Source organism: Sapajus apella, unplaced genomic scaffold (genome assembly GCF_009761245.1).
Source record: "Sapajus apella isolate SASKATOON/1434 unplaced genomic scaffold, GSC_monkey_1.0 scaffold5, whole genome shotgun sequence".
NCBI classification, from domain to species: domain Eukaryota; kingdom Metazoa; phylum Chordata; class Mammalia; order Primates; family Cebidae; genus Sapajus; species Sapajus apella.
In genome coordinates this window covers 5427976-5450142 of record NW_022436945.1, presented here as the reverse complement: position 1 = coordinate 5450142, position 22167 = coordinate 5427976, and the positions used below count along the sequence as shown (strand labels likewise).

At 42.7% G+C, this 22167-nt stretch overlaps 1 protein-coding gene and 1 long non-coding RNA gene across 2 annotated transcripts in view; one reads left to right on the top strand and one right to left on the bottom strand.

Moving 5' to 3' along the window:
* CD38 (CD38 molecule) overlaps positions 1–8058 on the bottom strand; it is an 82934-nt gene extending 74876 nt beyond the window's left edge. The window contains exon 1 of the mRNA XM_032272932.1: positions 7420–8058. Within this exon, the coding sequence (XP_032128823.1) occupies positions 7420–7670 (251 nt within the window). The 5' untranslated portion in view covers positions 7671–8058. The remainder of the gene's footprint in view (positions 1–7419) is intronic.
* A 4360-nt stretch (positions 8059–12418) lies between these two features.
* LOC116546757 lies at positions 12419–21585 on the top strand. The gene is made up of 2 exons (XR_004266828.1): positions 12419–15268; positions 17352–21585. It is a non-coding gene; the product is annotated as an uncharacterized LOC116546757 (long non-coding RNA).
* The last annotated feature ends 582 nt before the right edge of the window (positions 21586–22167 follow it).

Genomic DNA, 22167 nt, shown 5'->3' with positions numbered 1-22167 from the left:
TCCCTGGCAGTAGCATCTTATCTGACCCCCAGGATTCTCTCAACAGGGTAGTACACACTCTTCAGAGTGCCCTCTTCTTGAAATTCTACCTTTAAAGGAAGACCTGAAATGCTATTTCTTTCATGAAGTGCTTCCTGACTCTGCCCCACCACATGGTATGCTTCTGTATCTCCGTGGCATCGTGCTGGCACTCCGCTAACATATTCAGCAATTCACATAGTCTTTCTTGTTTGATAGGGGTACATCTGTTACCTCCCTGCAGAATCTAGCACAGGGCTAACAGCACAGAAGCAACGGCTCCTTTCTCAGTAACCTCTTGGCTGCGTACAGGCTTCTTTGTCATTACAGATCATGTGGTGCTGCATTGCTCTGTTCCCAGGTTGGTCCTCCCTGCACCTCCCACCGCAGGATCCTGGAAATCAATGCTTGTGTTTCTTCATTTGTGAATTTCCCATGCCTCTCTCTAGCACTAGGCAGACAGTTAAGTCTTTGCTAAGTGTTTGCATAAATTTGCTCTTTTGCACACTTTGTATTAACAAGTTTTGCTGAGTAGACACTAAGAAAATCCTATGGTCATTAAAATGAGAGACATGGGGAAGTAAAAATGGAGAATTTACTTCTGAGAAATCCTGCCAGAAATTTTGAAGAGGAAGAAAATTAAAAAAAAGAAATTCACATGAACATGAAAATGTAGTCATTGTGAGCACAGAAGTGATCATTAGAAGACAAGGTAAGACAGATGAAGGATTTTCTCTAAGTCTCCCACTATTTCTATTTATGTTCAACCAGCATGATGTGGACTCAAGGCAGCTCATTTTAGCAAGCTTCTACTAAGAGATTATAAGGTGATGAACAATGTGTTAGACAACTGGAGATGCAGAAGTGAATAAAATAGTCCCTCCCCACGGGGCCCGCAGCTTGTCTTGGGGCAGGGATAAGGGGAGTTCTCAGAAATGCCTGCTCCCATCCCTGACTGCTTGCCTAGACCACCGGCAGTCTGCCACTGTCATCAATACCTGCAATCACCAACATCCATGGAGAGGGCTGGTTTTCACCAAGGCGAGGAGATTGGTGGAACCAAACTTACACTCTCTGGATATCTTCCTACAGGCTCAGTTTCCCGTAGGGGCTGGCTCTCCATTTCCTCCTGCAGGCCCCTCCCCATCCCTAACATCACCTGGGTCCTGACTATCACCCAGACACTGGGCTCCCTCCCACAGTACCGAGATGCTGTCAGGGCTGGCAGTCGCCATATGCTTTGTTGAGTCTTGACCATGTGTCTTCTAGGTCTCATGTACCCAGAGCCATCTTGGTCAGAAGGTAGCTCCTGTGCGTGGCCCTTGAGAGAGCAGAACCAGGGTAATCTATTCAGGAATATTCTGCATGTAATGCCCCTGGTTCAACTCAAATAACCTGCTTGGTAATGCGAAGAACAAGCTTCAGTACTCTCCTACCTAACTAAAAAACTGGCAGAAAGAGACTTTTGTGAGGGTGAGAGAATTTTTGAAAATGACAACCAAGGAAAAGGGACACTGAGGAAGATAAAGTGCTACAACTCTAAAGAAATACTCAGAAGCTATTACACAAAGGAAAAATTAACAGTTTCTATGCTCAAGACAGAAAGTGAGGGTTTGGGGAGTAATCGTATTAAATAGTTCACTGGGGAGGTTTATTTATTATGACTTTGTTTATGTTGTATATTTTTAATACCCTGGCTTAGATACCATTCATTTAATTCAACTGAGTGTGTAATGCCTATTATATTTCAGGCACTATTCTAGATCCTCAAGATATATCTCTAAACAAAAGTCCCTAGGCTCAAGAAGGCATTCCAGGAGGCATGTATTAGATTATTATCATCTTAAATGCTAATTGATAAAAGGTAATAAAATAGAGCACTAAATGTAACAGAAGGACAAAAGACCAGAAGAAAATGAAAACAGAAATGCTACCACATCCAAATGTGAAGGGTAAAAGCTGTCTGCAAAATTTTTGTTATTTCCTCCACAAAGGGCTGGAGTTTGTTTCCCCTTCTTTTGAATCTGGGCTGGTCTGGTGATTGTTTTAATCTATGGAATCCATGGAAGGGAAGCTGTGCCAGTTGTGGATCTGAAGCTTTGAGAGGGCCTGCCAGGCTCCACTTTTGAAAGTTTAAGCACCTTGAAGAAATTCAACTAAGCAAGGGAAAGACCATGTGGAGAGGCCACATGGATAGAGAGAGGCCCTGTGGCAGCACAGAGAGGAAGGGAGGCCTGGCCAGCCAGCTGAGCCCAGGTGCCATCATGTAAGTGGGACATTTTGGACATTCCTGCCAAGACAGTTGTGCAGATGCCTGCACCCCCAGCTGACAAGTGAAGCAGGCCACTCAGCTGATCCCAGTCAAACCACAGAATCATGACAGACAATAAATGATTGTTGTTTTAAGTCATTAATTTTAGGGCGGTTTTTTATTACACAGCAATTGATAACCAAAACAGAAAGCGATACCAAGAAGCGAAGCAAGGTGCTGCGTAACAAAACCTTAAAATACGTATGTGACGATTAATTTTATGTGTCAATTGGCCTAGGCCATGGTACCCAGGTATTTGGTCAAACACACCTGGTTGTGGTGTGAAGGTGTTTTTTAGATTTTAAATCAGGAGACTTGGTGTGAAACACATTACCCTAATGTGGTGGGCCTCGTCCAATCAGTTGAAGGCCTTAAGAGAAAGACGGAGGCCCCAGGAGTAAAAGGGAATTCTGCCAGTGACTGCCTTCGAACTCCAGCTGCAACATCAACTCTTCCCTGAGTCTCCAGGCTGCTGGCCTGTCCAGAGATTTGGGGCTTGCCAGCCTCCACAATGATGTAAGCCAATTTCTCAAAATCTCTTTCTATTAATATATTTACATTATGTTATGTAAATTTTGTTTCCCTGGAGACCCTTACGACTATACTGTGGCATTAGTACTAGGACTGTGTGGCAGGCAGGAGAGGAGAGGTATAAAGGAAACTGCTAGTGCAGGCAAGATGGACTTGGGGGAAATCGTTGTTAGCAATGAGAAGAAAGGCAGCCCGTATTATGTCCTGGTAGAAAGTTTGGCAACACTGCCACCTGTCGCAATACAGAGAGTAGAAAATATACTTAATGAACGTGTAGGTTTGGTAAGGAGATTTCCAGGCGGAATGTTGAAAGTGCCAACTCTTACTTCTGTTTCGTTTTGTTTTGTTTTGTTTTTTGAGACGCAAAAAACCTTGCCCAGGCTGGAGAGCCATGGTGCAAGCTCAGCTCACTGCAACCTCTTCCTCCCAAATTCAAGCAATTCTCTCACCTCAGCCTTTAGAATAGCTGGTGTTATAGGCGTATGCCACAACACCCGGCTAATTTTGTATTTTTAGTAGAGACAGGGTTTCAACCTGTTGGCCAATCTGGTCTTGTACTCCTGACCTTAAGTGATCTGCCTGCCTCAGCCTCCCAAAGGGCTGGGATTACAGGTGTGAGTGACACTGCACTGCCTGGCCCTACTCATTTCTTTTAACTGTTTCTGATAAGGTACAGAAAGAAAGAGAGAAAAGAATTCTTTATTTTTTAAAAGCAGAATTAAGAGCAAACATTTCCATGTGAGGATTTGTTGGGTTTGAAAATAAAGCAGTCATTCCTAGTCTTTCAAAGAACATCAAAATAAGAAATAGTCTTAAGGCAATTATCAAGTCCAGAGTGCTGCCAGTAAGACATGTTCACAAGGTCAAGAGTTCAGGGATGTGGTTGTAAGGGTGAGTGTGTGTGTGTGTGTGTGTGTGTGTGTGTGTGTGTGTGTGCAGGCACCCGCATGTTATCTAAAATATATAAAAAGCTTCCATAAGAAGAAATAAATAAGCAGCTCAATAGAAAGTATCAAGTATCTGGACAGGAAAATCACACAAAAAAATAAATGACAAATAAACATAAACAAGTTGCTCAGACTCACTTATACTTTGGGAACAATTAGATGCTCTTTTATTGTTAAGTAAAATAGTGGAAAATATTCAGCAATGAAGAGATTGTGAGAAATCATCCCCTCTGATAGACTGATGATGGGGGAGTAAAATGGCACAACTATTTTGGAGGGCATTTGGAATACCTGGAATTTGGAAAAATCAAAATTTAAAATATGCATAATTATCCCCCTTTACTCAGCAATTTCAGCATTAGAAATCTATCCTACAGAAATACTCCCACATATACACACAATACATATATGAAGATTTTCGTTGCATCATGTTTCTCCCAACTAAAGTGAAAATTTCATGAGTGAGAACTTTGTCATTCACTCTTGTGTCCTCAGTAGCTAGATCACTGCCTGGGACATAGTGGCTGCTGAACAGATACCTGCTGGATGAATGAATGGGATTGAAAAGTTGGAAATAAACTAATTTCCTGTCAGTTACATCTAATTCATGAAATACTACAGGCTGTTAAAAGGAATGAGGTAGATCTATAGGAACTCACTTTGAAAGATCTTCAAGACTAGTGTTAAGTTAAAAAAAAGATTAATAGGCCAGGTGTGGTGACTCACACCTGTAATCCCAGCACTCTGGGTGGCTGAAGTGGGTGGATCACTTGAGGTCAGGAGTTCCAGACCAGCCTGGCCAACATGCAGAAACCCCATCTGTACCAAAATACAAAAATTAGCCGGATGTGGTAGCACGTGCCTATAATCCCAGCTACTTGGAAGGCTGAAGCAGGAGAATTGCTTGAACCCGGAGACGGAGGTTGCAGTGAGCTAAGATCATGCCATTGCACTCCAGCCTAGGGGACAGAGTGGGACCCTGTCTCAAAAAAATAAAAATAAAGAATAATTGTAAAAAAAGTGGAAGCAACATAAATTCCATTGTTGGAGGACTGAGTTACTGCATCATGATTTAAGTAAATAATACTAGGCATTCATTTTAAATGATTGGTCTTGATCTAAACTTAAGATTGTGGGAAAGTATCTGTGATAAAGTGTTTTCAAAAAAATAACATTTTGTGCACTTATTACATGTTAAGATTATTCCTCTTAATTCTCATAAATTCCCTCTGTGGTTGGTATGACATTTAAGGCTTCCATGTTAAAGTTGAGAACAGGTTGGCTCAGATAAATTAATTTGCCCAAGGTCACACAGTGATGGAACCAAGATTTAAACCCAAGCAATGTGACTCTAGCATTCACACTCCTAAAGCACCCAAGGATATGTTCTGGTTTAAGCATGTTGCCTCAACATACTCATTAATCCTATTTTCCTTTTCTTTTTCTTTAAATAGGGGCTCACTTTGTAACCCAGGCTGAAGTGTAGTGGCACCACCTCAGCTCACTGCAGCCTCGACTTCCTGGGCTCAGGCCATCCTCCTGCCTTAGTGCCCCAGGTAGCTGAGACTACAGGTGTGCAGCACCATGCCTGGCTAATTTTTCTATTTTTAGTAGAGACGGTGTTTCACCATATTGCCCAGGCTGGTCTTGAACTCCTGAGCTCAAATGATCCACCTGTCTAAGCCTCCCAAAGCACTAGGATTATATGTTTGAGATGCCCGGATGCTGTTTTCTATTATCATCCTGTTTCAAAACTCTCTAGACATAATCAGTACATTTTATAGTCAATATAGCCAGTTTTATCTTAGGAACATATATAGGCAGTATAGTTTAGTGGCTAAGAGTTCAGTCTCTGGTGCCAGTTTGGGCAATTTAATGAAACTCTACCTCAGTTTACTTATCTGTAAAATGGGGATATCAATAGTAATTATGCCATATTGTTGTTAAAAGACTAAATGATTTGACAGTTTTAAGTGCCTGGCACATAGTAAAAACCATATTAGTACTAACCCATTTATATGTACATATATATATATAGAGAGAGAGAGAGAGAGAGTATGTATACAGTACGAGATGTTTGGAAAGATGAATTCACCAAAAAATTAACAGGCTATATATACCCTGTTAACTGTTTTAAGTAGCTTCTGGTTTAAGTAAGTATTAATTTGTTAATATTTAGTTGAATATATATGCATACATGCATATGTATATGTTGAACAAATGTCTATATGCATATGTGTACACACACCTGTGTTCAATACTGAGCTCGCATCCTGACAGACATAAAAAGCATAAAAAGTCATGTGATTTCTGTGGCATTTTGCTTGCCTTGTGGATGTGCTAACAGAGTTAACAGCGTGAATTTACCAAAGGTGATTGGACATTAACCAAAAAAAACATTTTAACTGCTAAATTAAGATGAAAATAAACATGAGGTTGCTTTGAATTTCGCTTCATACTTTACAGGGCAGCCTGAAGGAACGCCTTAACTTCTAGTCTCTCTCTCCATTATGTACCTAATTATGTGTAAACAAAACAACTAACGGGACACTGGGAATCCCAAGAGGTGAAGATTTTTTTTTCAACCAGGACCGTTGAGTAAGCAAGGGGAGGCGAGGGAGGCTTTTTCGCTCATTTCTTCGGATTGGTTAAATGCGGGGTTTTGCAATCGCAAGCACAGAGCATAAAGCAGCAGCTCTCCCTGCCTGTCTTCCCGGCATGTTCCGTTTTACATGCAACGAAAATGAGCCCTCCGGGTGAAAGCGAGCGCTGGGAATGAAGTCAAAACAGCAGTTCCCCTAAGAAGAGGTTAGTAGCTGGGAAAGCTCATGAGAAACCTGGAAGGTCCCATAGAGTCATGTGGTGGTTTTTTCCGAGGTTTGTACAGATTCACCACGTTGCTGCGCCTTATCATCTAAGTGATATTCTCAGTTTTCAGAAACTGACGTTGTTTTGTTAATTACTTCTCTGGTCACATGCATTTCAGGCCGCGCAAAAAGAATCGGAGTGCTATTTTACATAAATCAATAAAACTAACTTCCGTGGTTTGGCCCTTCCACACCCTCCTCCTTGTCCACAGGTTTTGCAAGCCACGTAACCCAGCGTCCTCTGTAACCGTCTGCGGCACTTTCGGGTCAGAGACAGTGGGCGGAAACCCCAGGAAAAGTTGAAAATGCCAGCGACAAAAAGAAAGAAACAGAGAGAGAGAGAGAAAGAAAATGCCAGCGACCCCCTGCGCCTGCGAATTATTTGTGTCCCCAAAGCGGTGAAGCGGGGCTGAGCGCTCCGAGAGTGGGCTGCGGCCAGGAGAGGGTCTGGGCTCTGGGCACCTCGCCCAGAAGGCCGGCATCGGTGCCAAGTGTTCACTGGCTACGCAGCAGAGCCCACCGAGCAGCGCCCCCTCCGCGGGCACGCTGGGCGCCAAGGCCAGCTGCTCCTGCAAGCGGCCCGCGGAGCCCCACGCCCTGGACTCCCGACTTGGCACCCCTCGGAGGTCTCTCGGCTGACCCGCCGCGGTAGATGCCTGGTTCCAGGCGATCCTGGAGGCTCCCCCGCGCGCGGGGCCCTGCTGTCCCCGCGGTGCCCACCGGTGCGCCTTAGTCGCCGACCCACCTCATCTCAGGATGGAGGGTTTGAGTGTAATTGACGCATCGCTCCTGGACGATCTCCGGAAAGCGGTGGGTGGTGCCCCGCCCTCCCCACTGCGAGCGCTGGGACTGCTGGTGCCACCTCGGGACGACCACCGCGACCACCACGACGAGGGTCAGGACCAGGAGACCGACGCCAAGACAGAGCTGGGCTTTCCTAGAGAGCCGGCAGCAGGGTTTGTCCCCAGACACCGGCCTGAACTCACAGTTGGCCATAGGGCTCCAGGAGGGGTCGGCTGGGCGAAGATGAGGCTGGTGGGAGGCTAGGCAGCAGGAGCAAGGCGGGCCGGGTTCTGAAACTGCACCTCCCCTTCTCTTTCACTTGCCTTTTCTCTGTTTCCCTTCCCACCCCCAACCCCTTGCCTCAGAGTTCCGTGGCTGGTTAAACCAATAAGAGTTTAAAAGACTAACAACTATAGGTTCCTGTGCAGTGACCCAACCACTCCACAGAGAGAAACAGCCCTCTTAATCCTCTGCAGGTGTCCTAAGGCAACGGAGAGTACATCCTTATACTCCCTCCATTAACTTCAGCAACGTGTGCCTTGCACTTGCGCCACATTTGCTTCCTGGAAAGAATGAGGGTGGAGTGCCCGCTTCTATACCTGTGTGCACACAATGCCCTCTGCCTTGAAAAGGTTGTCCTACTTCTCCCTCTTAGCTCTGACAAATGCCTGGTTAACCACCTTCAAAGACTCAAGTCTGACTCCTTCTCTCAAGTGGCATCAGTAGCTAAGCTCTGGGTTCAAATTTCGTTCTTGCTGGATGACATGGGGCAAGTTACTTAACCCTCTGTGCTTCAGATGTAAAGCCAGGATAATAGCAGTACCTACTTCATGGGATTGTTATGAGGATTAAGTGAGTTAGTATTTACAACATGTTTAGCTCAATATCTGGCACATGGCAATCACCCAGTAAATGTAAGTTGTTACTACCAGCTCCATGGAGCTGCTCAGAGATGCAATTTTTTAGTGCATGGAATGTGTTTGAGGCAGGGTCTGTCATACAGTAATACTGCACTCTATGTGGGAGTTTAATAAATAATAAAGTGGCTTTTCTTGCCTCTTGCTTAAGAGAACATCTGTGACATTCAAGCAGACCTAAGTAATGTGAGCAATCAAGTTACCAAACTCCCTTGGGGCAAACATTTGGAAATGGCAGATGCAAAGACTCTGAGGCAGAGATGCCCTTGGCCTGTTCCAGGAGCAGCAAGGAGGCGAATTGTAGTTAGGCTAGAGAGTTGAGGAAATCAAAGCCGAAGTTCGGAAAGCAGCAGGAGGCCAGATCGCCCATGGCCCTGTAGGACAGGGTGACTTTTTTGCACTGTGCATTTTATTTACTTTTTATCTATTTAATTTAATTTAATTTAATTTAATTTAATTTAAAGTTCTAGGACACATGTGCAGGACTGCAGGTTTGATGCATAGGTAAATAAATGTGTGCCATGGTGGTTTGCTGCACCTATCAATCTATCACTTTAATATTAAGCCCCACACGTTTTAGCCATTCTTTCTAATGCTGCCCCTCCCTCCACTTCCCCCAACAGGCCCCAGTGTGTGATGTTCCCCTCCCTGTGTCCACGTGTTCTCTTATCCTTAAACTCCCACTTATAAGTGAGAACATGTAGTGTTTGGTTTTCTGTCCCTGTGTTAGTTTGCTAAGGATGCTGACTTCCTGTTCCATCCATGTTCCTGCAAAGGACATGATCTCGTTCCTTTTTGTGGCTGCACAGTATTCCCTGGTGTATATGTACCACACTTTCTTTATCTAGTCTGTCATTAATGAGCATTTGGGTTGATTCCATGTCATTGCTATTGTGAATGGTGCTACAATGAACATATGCATCATGTATCTTTATAATAGAATGGTTTATATTCCTTTGGGTATATACCCAGTAATGGGATTGCTGGGTCAAATGATATTTTTGGTTCTAGTTCTTTGAGAATCCCCACACTGTCTTCCACAATGGTTGAACTAATTTACGTTCCCACCAGCAGTGTAAGTGTTCCTATTTCTCCACAGCCTCACCAGGATCTGTTGACCTTCTAATAATTGCCATTCTGACTGGCATGAGACAGTATTTCATTGTGGTTTTGGTTTGCATATTTCTAATGATCAGTGATGTTGAGCTTTTTTTCACGTTTGTTGGCCATATAAATGTCTTCTTTTGAGAAATGTCTGTTCTTGTCCCTTGCCCACTTTTTAATGGGGCCATTTGTTTCTTTCTTACAAATTAGTTTAAGTTCCTTGAAGATTCTGGATATTAGACCTTTGTCAAATGGATAGATGTGAAAATTCTCATTTTGTAGATTGTCTATTCACTCTAATGATAGTTTCTTTTGCTGCACAGAAGTTCCTGAGTTTAATTAGATCCCATTTGTCATTTTTGTTTTTATTGCAATTGCTTTTGACATTTTCATTATGAAATCTTTGCCTATGTCCTGTATGGTATTGCTTAGATTTTCTTCTAGTATTTTTATAGTTTTGGGTTTTACATTTAAATCTTTAATCCATCTTGAGTTAATTTCTGAATAAGGTGTAAGGAAGGGATCCAATTTCAATTTTCTGCATATGGCTAAGCCAGTTTTCCCAGCACCATTTATTAAATAGGAAATCCTTTCCCCATTGCTTGTTTTTGTCAGGTGTGTCAAAAATCAAATGGTTGTAGATGTGAGGTCTTATTTCTGAGATCTCTATTCTGTTTTGTTGGTCTATATGTCTGTATTTGTATTTTATTTTTAACCCATTCATGTATATTTTATTTTTAACCCATTCAAGGTCACCAAAAGACTTGATCTGGCATATTATTTTAAAGGCTCAATCTGGCATTAGTATTGAGAATAAATTGTAGGAGGATAAGGATGGAGAACAGCTAGTAGAAGTAACACAGATGGCAAAGGAAAAAAAGATGGATTCTGAATATAGTTTGAAGGTAGCAGCAGCAGGATTTGCTGATGAATTGGATGTAGCATTTGCAAGAAAGTCAAATATGATGCCAAGATTTTTTACATGTGTAACTGACCAAAGGAAAGAGCCCACTGCAATATAGAGCTATGGGAAAACATGAGGTAAAGTAGATTTGGTCTTGGGAAGAGGAATAAATCAAGAATTCTGTTTTTGATGTGCTAAGTTTGAGATGTGTATTATCCCCGTACAGGAGGCATCAAGTAGCCACTTGGATATAAGCATCTGGAGTTTGGGCAAGGTATTAATGCTGGGGACAATGATAAGGGAGGCTTTAGCTTTGGACAGTTTTTAAAGCCAAGAGCATATATAAGATCCTGTGAAGAGTGTGTGCAGAAACAGAAGAGTTTCAGAGTGTCAGCCATGAGCCAATCCTCTAGCAGAGGCCAGAAGGATGAGAGACCCTCAGCAAAGAGAACTGGGGAGGGTGACCCCTGAGACAAGAGAAAGGGTACCCTGAAAGTTATTGATGATATTGACAAGAGGAATCATTTTAGAGGAACAATGAGGACAAAGCCCACTTACAGTAGGTTCAGGAGACTATGTGAGAAGAGAGGTGGTATCAGTAAGTTAGCTGGGGTTTGTATGTGTGGAATAGAGAAATAAAGTCATAGCTAGAGGATGCTGGGCAGTCAGGAGAGAGTATTTTGTTCTGAGGTGAGATTATCACAGTGTGTTTGTAGGATGCTGGGATGACCAAGTAGGCAAGCAACAATTGACGATGTGCCAGTAATTTCCCGTAACCTGCTGAGCTCAAGAGATCCTCCTGCCTTGGTCTCCCAAGTAGCTGGGACTACAGGTGTGCACCACTGTGGGCCTGGCCAGTTTTTTGTATTTATTTATTTACTTTTATTTTGTAGCAGCAGGGTTTTGCCATGTTGCCCAGGCTGGTCTCGAACTTCTGGACTCATATATTGATCAGAGGTTTCCAAAGCACAGGTGAGAGTGTGGGTAGGAGCTCCACCACCTCACAGAAGAAAGACGAAAAACACTGCTCTCGGGGTTGGGAGGTTCATGGATTTCGTGATGATGACATATGGATGCCCTTTTCTGCTGCTTCTCAGTGAAATGAGAAAAAAACGTCATCTTCTGAGAGTGGGTGGGGTGCTGGTAGACCTGGAAGGAGGCCAGGAGAGCAAACGGACTGTGGGTTCTCAGGGTGTCATCAAGTGGTCAGGAATTTTTTTAAAAGGTCAGTTAGTACGTTGTGTTCTTTTCCCCAGCCACTCCCCACTGCTTAAATAAAGGGTGAAAGTGAGAAGAGCTGAGTTTGCCAGGGTGGAAGTTTGATGCGTGTACTTGTGTTCTAGGATTGCGGTAATAAAGTGTTATAACTGGGTGGCTTAAACAACAGAAATATATCGTCTCACAGGTCTGGAGGCTGGAAATCCAAAATCAAGGTGTCGTCAGACTGATTTCTTCTGAGGCCTCTCCCCTTGGCTTGTAAGTGGCTGTCTTCTTACTCTGTCTTCACATGGTCTTCCCTCAGAACTCCTGTGTGTCCCATTTTCCTCTTTTTATAAGAACACCAGTCATAGTGAATTTGGGCACACTTTAATGACCTCATTTTAACTTAACTACCTCTTTAAAGCTATTACCCTGTCTTCAAATACAGTCATATTCTAAGGTCCTAAGGATTAAGATTTCAACATATGAATTTGGGGGGTACACCATTCAGCCTCTAACACCAGTAAGTATAATGGAGAAAAAAAATCAAGGAAGTATAAACTTAAAGCAAAGATGGGTTTTGTTTTGGGTTTTGTGGGTTGCTTTGTTTCTGTTTTTTGTTCTTTGCTCTTTGGTGCTTTTTTGTTGTTGTTGTTGTTGTTCTTGGGGGTTTCCTTGAGACAGGGTATTGCTGTGTCACCCAGGCTCTGGATGCAGTGCAGAGATCATGGCTCACTGCAGCCTCAGCCTCCTGGGCTCAAGCGATCCTACTGCCTCATTCCCCTGAGTACCTGGGACTACAGGTGTGCACCACTACACCTGGCTAACTTTTTTTGTATTTTTTCATAGAGATGGGGTTTCACCATGTTGTCCAGGCTGATTTTAAACTCCTGGATTCAAGCCATTCACTCTCCTCAAGGATGGGATTTTAATAATGATCCATTGCATCTAAGTCCCACAGAAACTGAAGTGAGGGCAAAAGGAGGGTGAGAGATCACGAAAAGATGAGAGAGCTCATGGCTGGGAGGTCCTGAAGGGACCAAACAGTTGTTACAAGAAGATAGCATTTGCACTTGAGTGCTTTCATAGGCAATGCAGGCTCACTCTGTCCCAAACTGAACTGTTGAACTTTCTCTGTCAAACCAGCTCCTCTTCTGGTCTTTGGCATTTCTGTGAAAAGAGCTAACATCACCCGCAGTTACTCAAGCTAGGAATTTCAGTCTTTGACTCTTCCCTCCCCCTCATTCCACATATACACATGGACGTTTGTTCCTACTGCCTGCAAATTGTTCATTAAATAACCATTTTCTTCATCTCCACTACCACCAATTTAGTCCAAGAGAAAGTTCACCTCCTCTCTCACTCAGGAAGAGCTTCCCCACCATTCTCCCCAATCCACACTTTCCACCTTCCTCCATGTATTGTCTACACCACAGCCAGGCTGGTGGAGTTTTTTTTTCCAAGCTACCCCTTTTAAAGACATAACTTTTACAATGTAATTCTGACTTCTTCCCCTCTTGCTCTGGATATGGCAAGTAGCCTTTCGGTCAGCCTGTATCTGCTTCTTCAGCCACCATGAGAACCTCTGTCCCCAACAACTCCTATGCTTCTCCGCTCTTGCTGGCCTTCTCTCTGCCCCCAACCAGCCCAAGGTCTCCTCTTCCCCTGGGCCTTCACAGATGTCATGCCCTCACCCTGCTGACTCCTACTGCCCCTTCATGTCTCAGCTCTAATGCGACATCCTCAGGAAGCCTTTTCTAACCCCACTCAGCTCCCAAGCTAGGTTCTATCTGCAAGTTGTTGTACACACTTCTTGCTGAATAACATAGATGCCAGCAGATCTCCTGAGACAATGCCTATCTCAGAGGCTCTGGTCTAGACCACCTAGCCCAGGAATGCACACTCTGAGAATTTCTTTGACGTGTTTCCTCCTCAGGAGACCAGAAGTTTCCACAAGGCTAGGTTGGCAGCAATTGAAATTTATTCTCTTAGTACCCTGGAATCAAGTTGATATCTATAAATGCTGGCTGAACAAACGAGTTTGTGAATGATTGAGAAATGTGGATTTTGCCCCCGGATTCATTTCTGTCATTTCTGACCTTACTGGTTCCCTGCCTTCTTCTACTCCCTCGTTCTGGGCATGTGCTTTCTTTCATGAGGCCTATAGGCTTATAGTGCAAGGTACAAAATCAGTTACCATGCAGGAAGGTTTTCCACCTGTTCTTTACAAAAACTGAACTTTATAGTTCAGCTTCCCATCTTGCGAAATTTATAGCTTTCCAGCTTGTGAAACGAAACACTTAAGATCTGCCACAAAACACACCCCTTTGAAAAGGCTATTTGGTTCTGACAATAAATATGATAAACACACATGGAATAAACGTCAAATAGATCAAAGTGCTAGATTCAGAAACAATTATTTCTTCTTCCCTGAACTCCTCTCTTCCCATTTTAATGAACAAGCAGCACACGCACGCACACACACACACACACACACACACACACACACACAGAGAGAGATCTTCATTGTTCCATAAAATTATAGCATCAGATATACCCTATTGTTACCTGACTTTCTTCACATAGTAATATATGTTGAAGATATTAAATATCAGCCCATGTTGCTTACCCAATTCTTTTAGGTGACCCCTAGAATTCTATTGTATGTTATGCTAGAGTTTACTTAACTAGACCTATATAAATGGGCACAAAATGCTACCATAAATATTCTTGTGTCATATATTTTTAGGTGTTTGAGTACATGCACTCCTAAAAGTAGACTACCTGGGTCAAAAGGCACAAGCACTTAAAATTTTGAAAGATATTGCCAACCAAAGAGGTGATACCAGTTGTGAGGGACTGTGCCCGAGAATGTGGGTTTTTCAACACTCACACAGTTACAGTTTCAAGTTTGTTTGTCTTCATTTCTGATTATTAATCATCAGGGATTTGGGGCAACTTCAGATTTTAGTTCCTCTTCCTGTGAAATGTAATAAACTCTGAGTGAATAAAACCTAAAGAAAATCTATAGCCCTTTACTTCTGCTACATCACTTCGTTGTGAATATTCTCTTTTTTCACTTTATCTTTCTTCAGGTAAGATGCTTGGCTACAAACATCTAATACTCTGGCATATTTGAAGGGTAGAAGAAAAGAATTGCACAAGAAACTACCCAGATCTTCCTACTACACCCTGTTGCTGTGATATGATTTGGGGCAAGTTACTAACATTTTGGAATTTCTACTTTCTCATCTGTAAAATGGGTACAGTGTATTGTCTACTCATCAGGTTGCAGTGGGGATTAATTGAGATAATATACACACCTAGAACAGGCTAGACACTCAACATATGATAATATCGTTAGTGCAGACTTATTTGTGCGTAGTTATACTGCACTGAGGCTTGAAAAACAGCATATTCTGACATTCGTTCATGCCACAAATATTAAGGACCCACCACCATGGGCCAGGTACTGTGTTGAGTATTGAGGGCACAGAAATAAATGGGTCTTGAGGAATCTCAGTGCAGCACAGCACTTAAGAGCACTTTGTGGTCAGGTGGGCCGGGGTGGGCTTTACTATTTGGTCAAATAATAAAGATTCTCTGAAGGACAAGTTCCTCATCTGTCGAACAGGCTGAAAAATATCTGTGGGCATTGTCATTGAATCCTTTGAGAGTTGAATCAGGTAATGTATATAGAGAACTTAGCTGAATGCCTGGCCCCTAGCAAGTATTCAAGAAATAAGCACTAATATTCTAGTGCTGATGTATCAAACAGGGGGAATCACAATGAATTGGAGTAGTTTTTAGGAAGGCTTTGAAAAGACGGTGACACTACAGCATGCTGCTGAAGGGCAAACAAGGTTTGCAAAAAGGAGGAACAGCATTTAAGCGTAACTTTAGGGAGAACAACAGGGTGGATCTGGGGACACCTGGGGACAAGAGGCATGACTATCTCCAGACCACAGAGCTGGTTAGTAAATACACTGGTTCTAGAATAAAAATTACACGTGTTCTTTCTTTGGCCAACTTCTTTAGAAATTTTTAAATCATTCAATTAAAAAAAAATCACATTTTAGCCATGCTTGGTGGCTCATGCCTGTAATCCCAGCACTTTGAGAGGCTGAGGCGGGTAGATCACTTGAGGTCAAGAGTTGGGGACTAGCCTGGCCCACATGGTGAAATCACGACTCTACTGAAAATACAAAAGTTAGCTATAACCCCAGCTACTCGGGAGGCTGAAGCAGGAGAATCACTTGAGTTTAGGAGGTGGGGGTTGCAATAAACTGAAACTGCCCCACTGCACTTCAGCTGGGTGACAGACGGAGACTGTCTAAAAAAACAAAACAAAACAAAACAAAAACATTTTAAAAAGTGGAAATAGAGAAAAGAAGAAAAATGCTCCCCCTCATAGCCCAACTACCATTAACATTTTGGTGGTATCTTTCCTTTTTCATCTAATCTTTGATAGCTTTAAAAATGATTACAAAATATTATATTCATTATATATATATATATTTATGTATATATATATATATAATAAAAATATATAATGAAATATGTATTTTCTTTTCATATTTTAGTCCAGGTATTGAATATTGAGTGAGACCTTGCCTGGTCCTTTATCCAAAATTGCAACCCTCCCCCCAGTCCTTGTCCTGCTCCCTGCTGAGTTCCTTTCTTAGCCCTCATCACCACCTCACATGTGCTATAGTTTACTTATCTTGTGTATTACATGTCTATTCCCCTTTAAAATATAAGCTTCTGGGGACTGAATTTGCTTAACTGCTATATACCCAGCACCTAAAACAGTGCATGGTACTCAGTAAATATTTAGTGTATGAATGGATGAATAAGGGGGTGGAAGTAAAAAAAGAATTGCATTAAAGTGCGATACTCATCAACAAATAGTTGTGCAGTGCCCTCTAAGCACCAGGGACTTAAGGACGTACCTGGGACAAAGATTGATTTCCTTCTACAGTCTAGTAGCGGATGGAGGTGAGGTGGCAAAACTGTTCCCAAGAATCAGAAAGTATAGGATGCATATGGTTATCCATGATACGAGCTTGTAATCCAGACATGAAGGCCTGTAAAAGATGCCTTGGATTTGGAGTGTCTAAGCTGTCATCTGAAGGTCAAGGAGTAGTGACTGGGTGAAGGAGGTGGGGCAGTGGGAGAGCTAAACAGTGAGATCTGTTGAGCTGCGGTCAGACTTAAGGAAGGATGTGGCTGAGAAGTTGACTTCTCATGAACCCCTATCTTTACTCTGATGAAATAAACAAGGAAGTCTAGAAGGAAAGAAGGAGCCCAAGTGAATTAAAAGCATTTTGAGGCATCTTGCCAAGTTCTATTTATTCTTATTTCATTAAAAATACAGAAAGAGGGCCAGGCGTGGTGGCTCACACCTGTAATCACAGCACTTTGGGAGACCGAGGCAGGTAGATCACAAGGCCAAGAGATTGAGACCATCCTGACCAACATGGTGAAACCCTGTCTCTACTAAAAATACAAAAATTAGCTGGGTGAGGCGGTGCACCTGTATCGCACCACTGCACTCCAGCCTGGGCAAGAAGAGCAAAACTCTGTCTCAAAATTAAATAAAAAAAAATGCAGAAAGAGTAGTAATACAAGCTGCAGCCTTGCTTGGTTTAGGGTGTGGGAGGAGAAATCATGCAGCTGTCTTACATGAATCTGTTAGAAAGAAGTAGGTCACAGGTGTGATCTGTGTGGCATCAACGCGCATGCTTTTCTTTTGTTTTTGATATTCAGCCTTTATCCATTCTTCTTTTCGTGATGGTATCTTGACTTGAGGAGACACAAAACATACTGAGAAGACAAAGACCTCCCTAAAGAAAACAGATCAACTCTGAGCTTCCTGGTGACACTCAAAGCCTTGTGAGAGGAGCAGTGTGAAGAAAAGGCGAGAACAATCCCTGGACCAACCAAAGTCCACAGGCTGCTGCATCCCGCACCCAGTTCCTACGTCCCATCGCCGGTGCCAGCATGCCTGAGAGAATGGCTGAAAGCGGTGCTAAAGGAGATAAGACCAAGGTGAAGGATGAACCGCATAGCAGATCTGCAAGTTGTCTGCTAACCCTGCCCCTCCAAAGCCAGAGCCGAAGCCTAAAAAAGCACCTGCAGAGAAGGGAGAGAAGGTACCCAAAGGGAAAAAAGGGAAAAGCTGATGCTGGCAAGGAGGGGATAACCCTGCCAAAAAGGGAGATGCTTGAACAGACCAGGCACAGGAAGCTGAAGCTGCTGGGGTTGCCGAGGGGAGTGTGTGCATTTTTGAAAACTGTGTACTTCTGGTGGCTGTACAATTTGAAATACTACTTTTTATCAAGTTCTATAAAAATCAGAATTTTGTTTTACTCTTTTTAAAGCTATGTTGTTATTACACAGAACACTTTATTGTTGTTTTTGGAGGAAGGGGCATATGTCACTAATAGACTGTCTCTGAAACTGGACTGATGTGGGGAAAACACCTTTCCCTTCAAGTTTTTAATTTTTTTTTTTTTTTTTAGTAGAGAAGGAGTTCCACCATGTTGGCCAGGCTGATCTCGAGCTCCTGACCTCAAGTGATCTGCCCACCTCGGCCTCCCACAGTGTTGGGATTATAGGCATGAGCCACCATGCCCAGCCCCCTTCTAGTTTGGAAAGACTTCCTCTTGGCTCCCAGGAGGAGGGATTCCCTGACTTTGACCACATGGTCACCTTGGCACAAAAGTCTTATGGTATGAAAAAACAAATTTATTCGTTTTTACGTCTTCTTCCTTTCCATCTTTCAGTGTAGCCTTAACTCCCATAAACCCAGACACCTATGGGGACCTGACCCCCAATAATGGTTACCAGTGTGTCAGGCAATCTGGACTTTCCAGTGAGGCCTCTGAGATGGTGCCCCTCAAAGGAGTAGCAGTTCTGATTCTAGATTGTGGATCTTCAGATAAATTCTGCCATTTTTATTTCACTTCCTGAAAGTCAGAGTTGGCCCGTGAGAAGCTGTTAGACAGCATGCAAATGTGAAATGTCAATTGTCAATCTAAACTTTCCCTGTTCAGGGCGTCAGTCAAAGACTTCATGGGTTTTACAGTTGCTTCCTGATTTTTGGTAGTTTATGGAGGAAGAAAGTTTGAAAGTTGTCGTATACTGTTTATGATTGTCTAGCCATGTCCTGCTGAAATACCATGACTGTTGATGGACAGTATCTCTAGCAAAGCTAAATACAATTTAGCTTGGGGAAAAAAAAACAAAGGTCTCCTGACAGCTGCCACAGACCTGCACCCAAGAGCATGTTTCCAGAAGTTCCCGCTATACACCCTAAATCCCCTTTGAGAACAGACTGGTCTGTCAACTGTAAGTCTTTGTTTTCACATTTACAATATGAAAATCATCACATGTTTACATGATGGCAGTGTTGTGAGGGTATTGTTCACAAAGGACTGACGCTCAAAAATGTTAGCAATTATTGTTGAAAGAAAAAAAACAAGAATTAGGTAATGAATTGTAGCATCTCCCTTTTCTCCCTTTAACATTGTGCCTTATTCCTCAGCAAATGAGCAAAAGATGCTGTTGGCCGCCTGACAGATGGTTTTAGCTGGTGAATCCGATGAAGAATCTGGATCTGCTGGTGAATGTCCAGCCTGTTGTTGCTGAGTTTGAACCATGGGAGAGGCAGTTGTTTATTCTGCAGGCATTGCTTGAGTGCCAGCCACATACTGGGCATGGCTCTGGTGCTAGGGACAGAGAACTTGGTATTTCTGGTGAACAAAGGCAAGCAATTGCCCTGTTGGCATGGAGCTGACCTTCTAGTGGGGGAACTGAAAACAGACGGCACCCCCATGTCTAGAGGCTTTCCCAGGTATACACTTTCCCATGTATACACTCCCATGTTCTTGCAGCAAGGCTGAGCCACAGGGAGATTACATGAGATGCTCAGGCTTAAAGGGCTAGTGGGGGTGGAAAGCTGGTATTGGAGTCTGGGCTCTGGTGGTTTGGAAGAGGAGATATGGCCTGGCAGGAATCGTGTGTACACAGTGAAGTAGAAAGAATAATACAGAAAAATATATCTTTACTTAAATGGAAAAAAATACGTATACATACTCATGGAAAATATATATTTTTTCAGTGGAAAAAAATATATATATATATATTCATTTAAGTAAAATAGGAGTAAAGATAGGAGCTCATGAGAAGTCAACTTCTCAGCCACATCCTCCCTTAGGTCTGACTACAGCTTAACAGATCTGGTGACTTTTCGGCTCTCCCACTGCCCCGCCTCTTTCACTCAGCTACTATTCCTTAACCTTCAGGTAACAGCTTAGACACTCCAAATGTGAGACATGTTTTACAGGCCTTCACATCTGAATTACAAGCTCGTATCATGGATAACCATACGCATTCTATACTTTCTGGTTTTTTCAGAAAATTTTGCCACCCCACCTCCATCCCCTATTAGACTGTAGAAGGAAACCAAACAATCTTAGTCTCAGGCGCATCTTCAGTGGCTAGCAAGTCCCTGGTGCTTAGAGGGCACTGCGTAACTATTTGTTGATGAGTATCATACTTCAATGCAATTCTTTTTACTTACATCCCCTTATTCATCCATTCATGCATTAAATATTTACTGAGCTGTTTTAGGTTCTGGGTTTATAGCAGTCAAGCAAATTCAGTCCCCAGAAGTTTATATTTTAAAGTGGAATAGATGTATAATAGACAAGATAAGTAAACCATAGCATATGTGAGGTGGTGATGAGGGCTAAGAAGGGAACTCAGCAAGGAACGGGATAAGGACTGTGGGGAGGGCTGCAATTTTGGATAAAGGACCAAGGAAGGTCTCACACAGAGGGTGGCACTTGGGTAAAAGTCTGCATACAGGGAGGTGAAATCTGGGGAAACAGGGCTCCAGACCGAGAAGAGCAATTACAAAGGCCCTAAGGCAGAAGCAAGTCTGGTGTGTTCAGAGAACAGCAGAGGTCAAGTAACAGGTCCATGGTACAGGAAGAATAAAGAGAGAATAAGTGGGAGATGAAAATAGAGGTGTAATTAATTGTGTGTGCGTCGGGGACCCAGAGATAGCTAAACACTAGCGGAGAAAAGTGACATCTCCTGACATGTTTTGTCAGGCTCACTCTGGCTGTGTGTTGAGCGGAAACGGAAGTGAGGTGGGGACAGAAACAATAAGGCCATTTTGGAAGCTATGGTGCCATAATCCAGACAAGGGATGATGGTGCCTTGAACTGGGTTGGCATCAGCAGATGCAATTAAATTCTGAATATATTTTAAAAGTACAGCAGACAAGATTTGTCGATGGAGTAAAGAGATAATGAGAGCGGTCAGAGACAACTCCATGATTTTTGGCTTGAGCAACTTTAAGGATGGAGTTGTTATTTACTGAGTAGAGAAAGACTGTGAGAGGAGAATTCATCTGGGGTATGTTGAGCTTAAGATGCCTGTTACGTGTCTAAGTGAAAATGTTGAGACAAACACCATACCACGCTGCACAAAAGTTAACTTATTCAATCCTCATAAGAACCTCCCCATGAGGTAGGTGGTATCCGTGACGCCATCTTACAGGAAAGAGACTGAGACCTGAGGCCCAGAGAGGAAGAGTGACTTTTCCAAGTTTACCTAGCTGGTTGGTGGTGGAAGTGGAGAACTGGAATTCAAGCCTAAGCAACGAGGCTCTGGAATTCATGCTCACTTTGCAAAACACACACACACACACACACACACACACACACACACACACACTCACTCTCTCTCTCTCCCTCTACCTCTCCACCTCATTCTAGTCACTTAAGAAATTCCTTGTTCTGAGCACTCATTGAGCCCATTTGTGAGCCAGTCACTGTGGGTGCTCTGATTAGAATGGGTATGAGTCACTTTCTGTGGGCCTGATCTTCGGAGTGGAGTCCCACACGGGCTGAGAATAAAGCAATGGGCAGCCTCTCCAGAGCAAAATCAGCATGTCATCACCAGAAATAAGATGAATAGATGCTAAATATATATATATGTGTGTATATATATATATATATATTTCTCAAAACCTATTCTGATACCAAATTTAGCCCATCATACATGGACAAAGTTTATATATGAGCCATTCCTTACATGTATTTCAAACACACCCAGAACACCAACTGTGCCAAAATTTTTTCAACAGATTTTCTAATAAGATGTTTACTTGATTCCTTGGGACAATTACACTTTCCATTCTTATATTCTAACACAAAGAGGCTGAAGGTCAAATATCTCAGCTGAGGGGAGGAACACATTCTTGAATATTTAAGAAGCAACTGTGAAATGCTTTCTCAATGCAGCATTTTTCAAAGCAAGTTAAAAGCAAAAGCAAACAAAAATTCCAGAAGAAATCCCCAAATATAATTCATTGAAAGTAGGAATACTAAATATGATTCACTGATTTTTTTTTTAATCTTACTTTATGTTTTAGAGAAGCTTTAGGTTTACAGCAAAATCCAGCAGAAATTACAGAATGTTCTCATATGCTTCCTTCTCCCTACACATGCACAGTCTCCCCTAGAGGGGTACATTTGTTAATATCAATGAGCCAACATTGACATGTCAT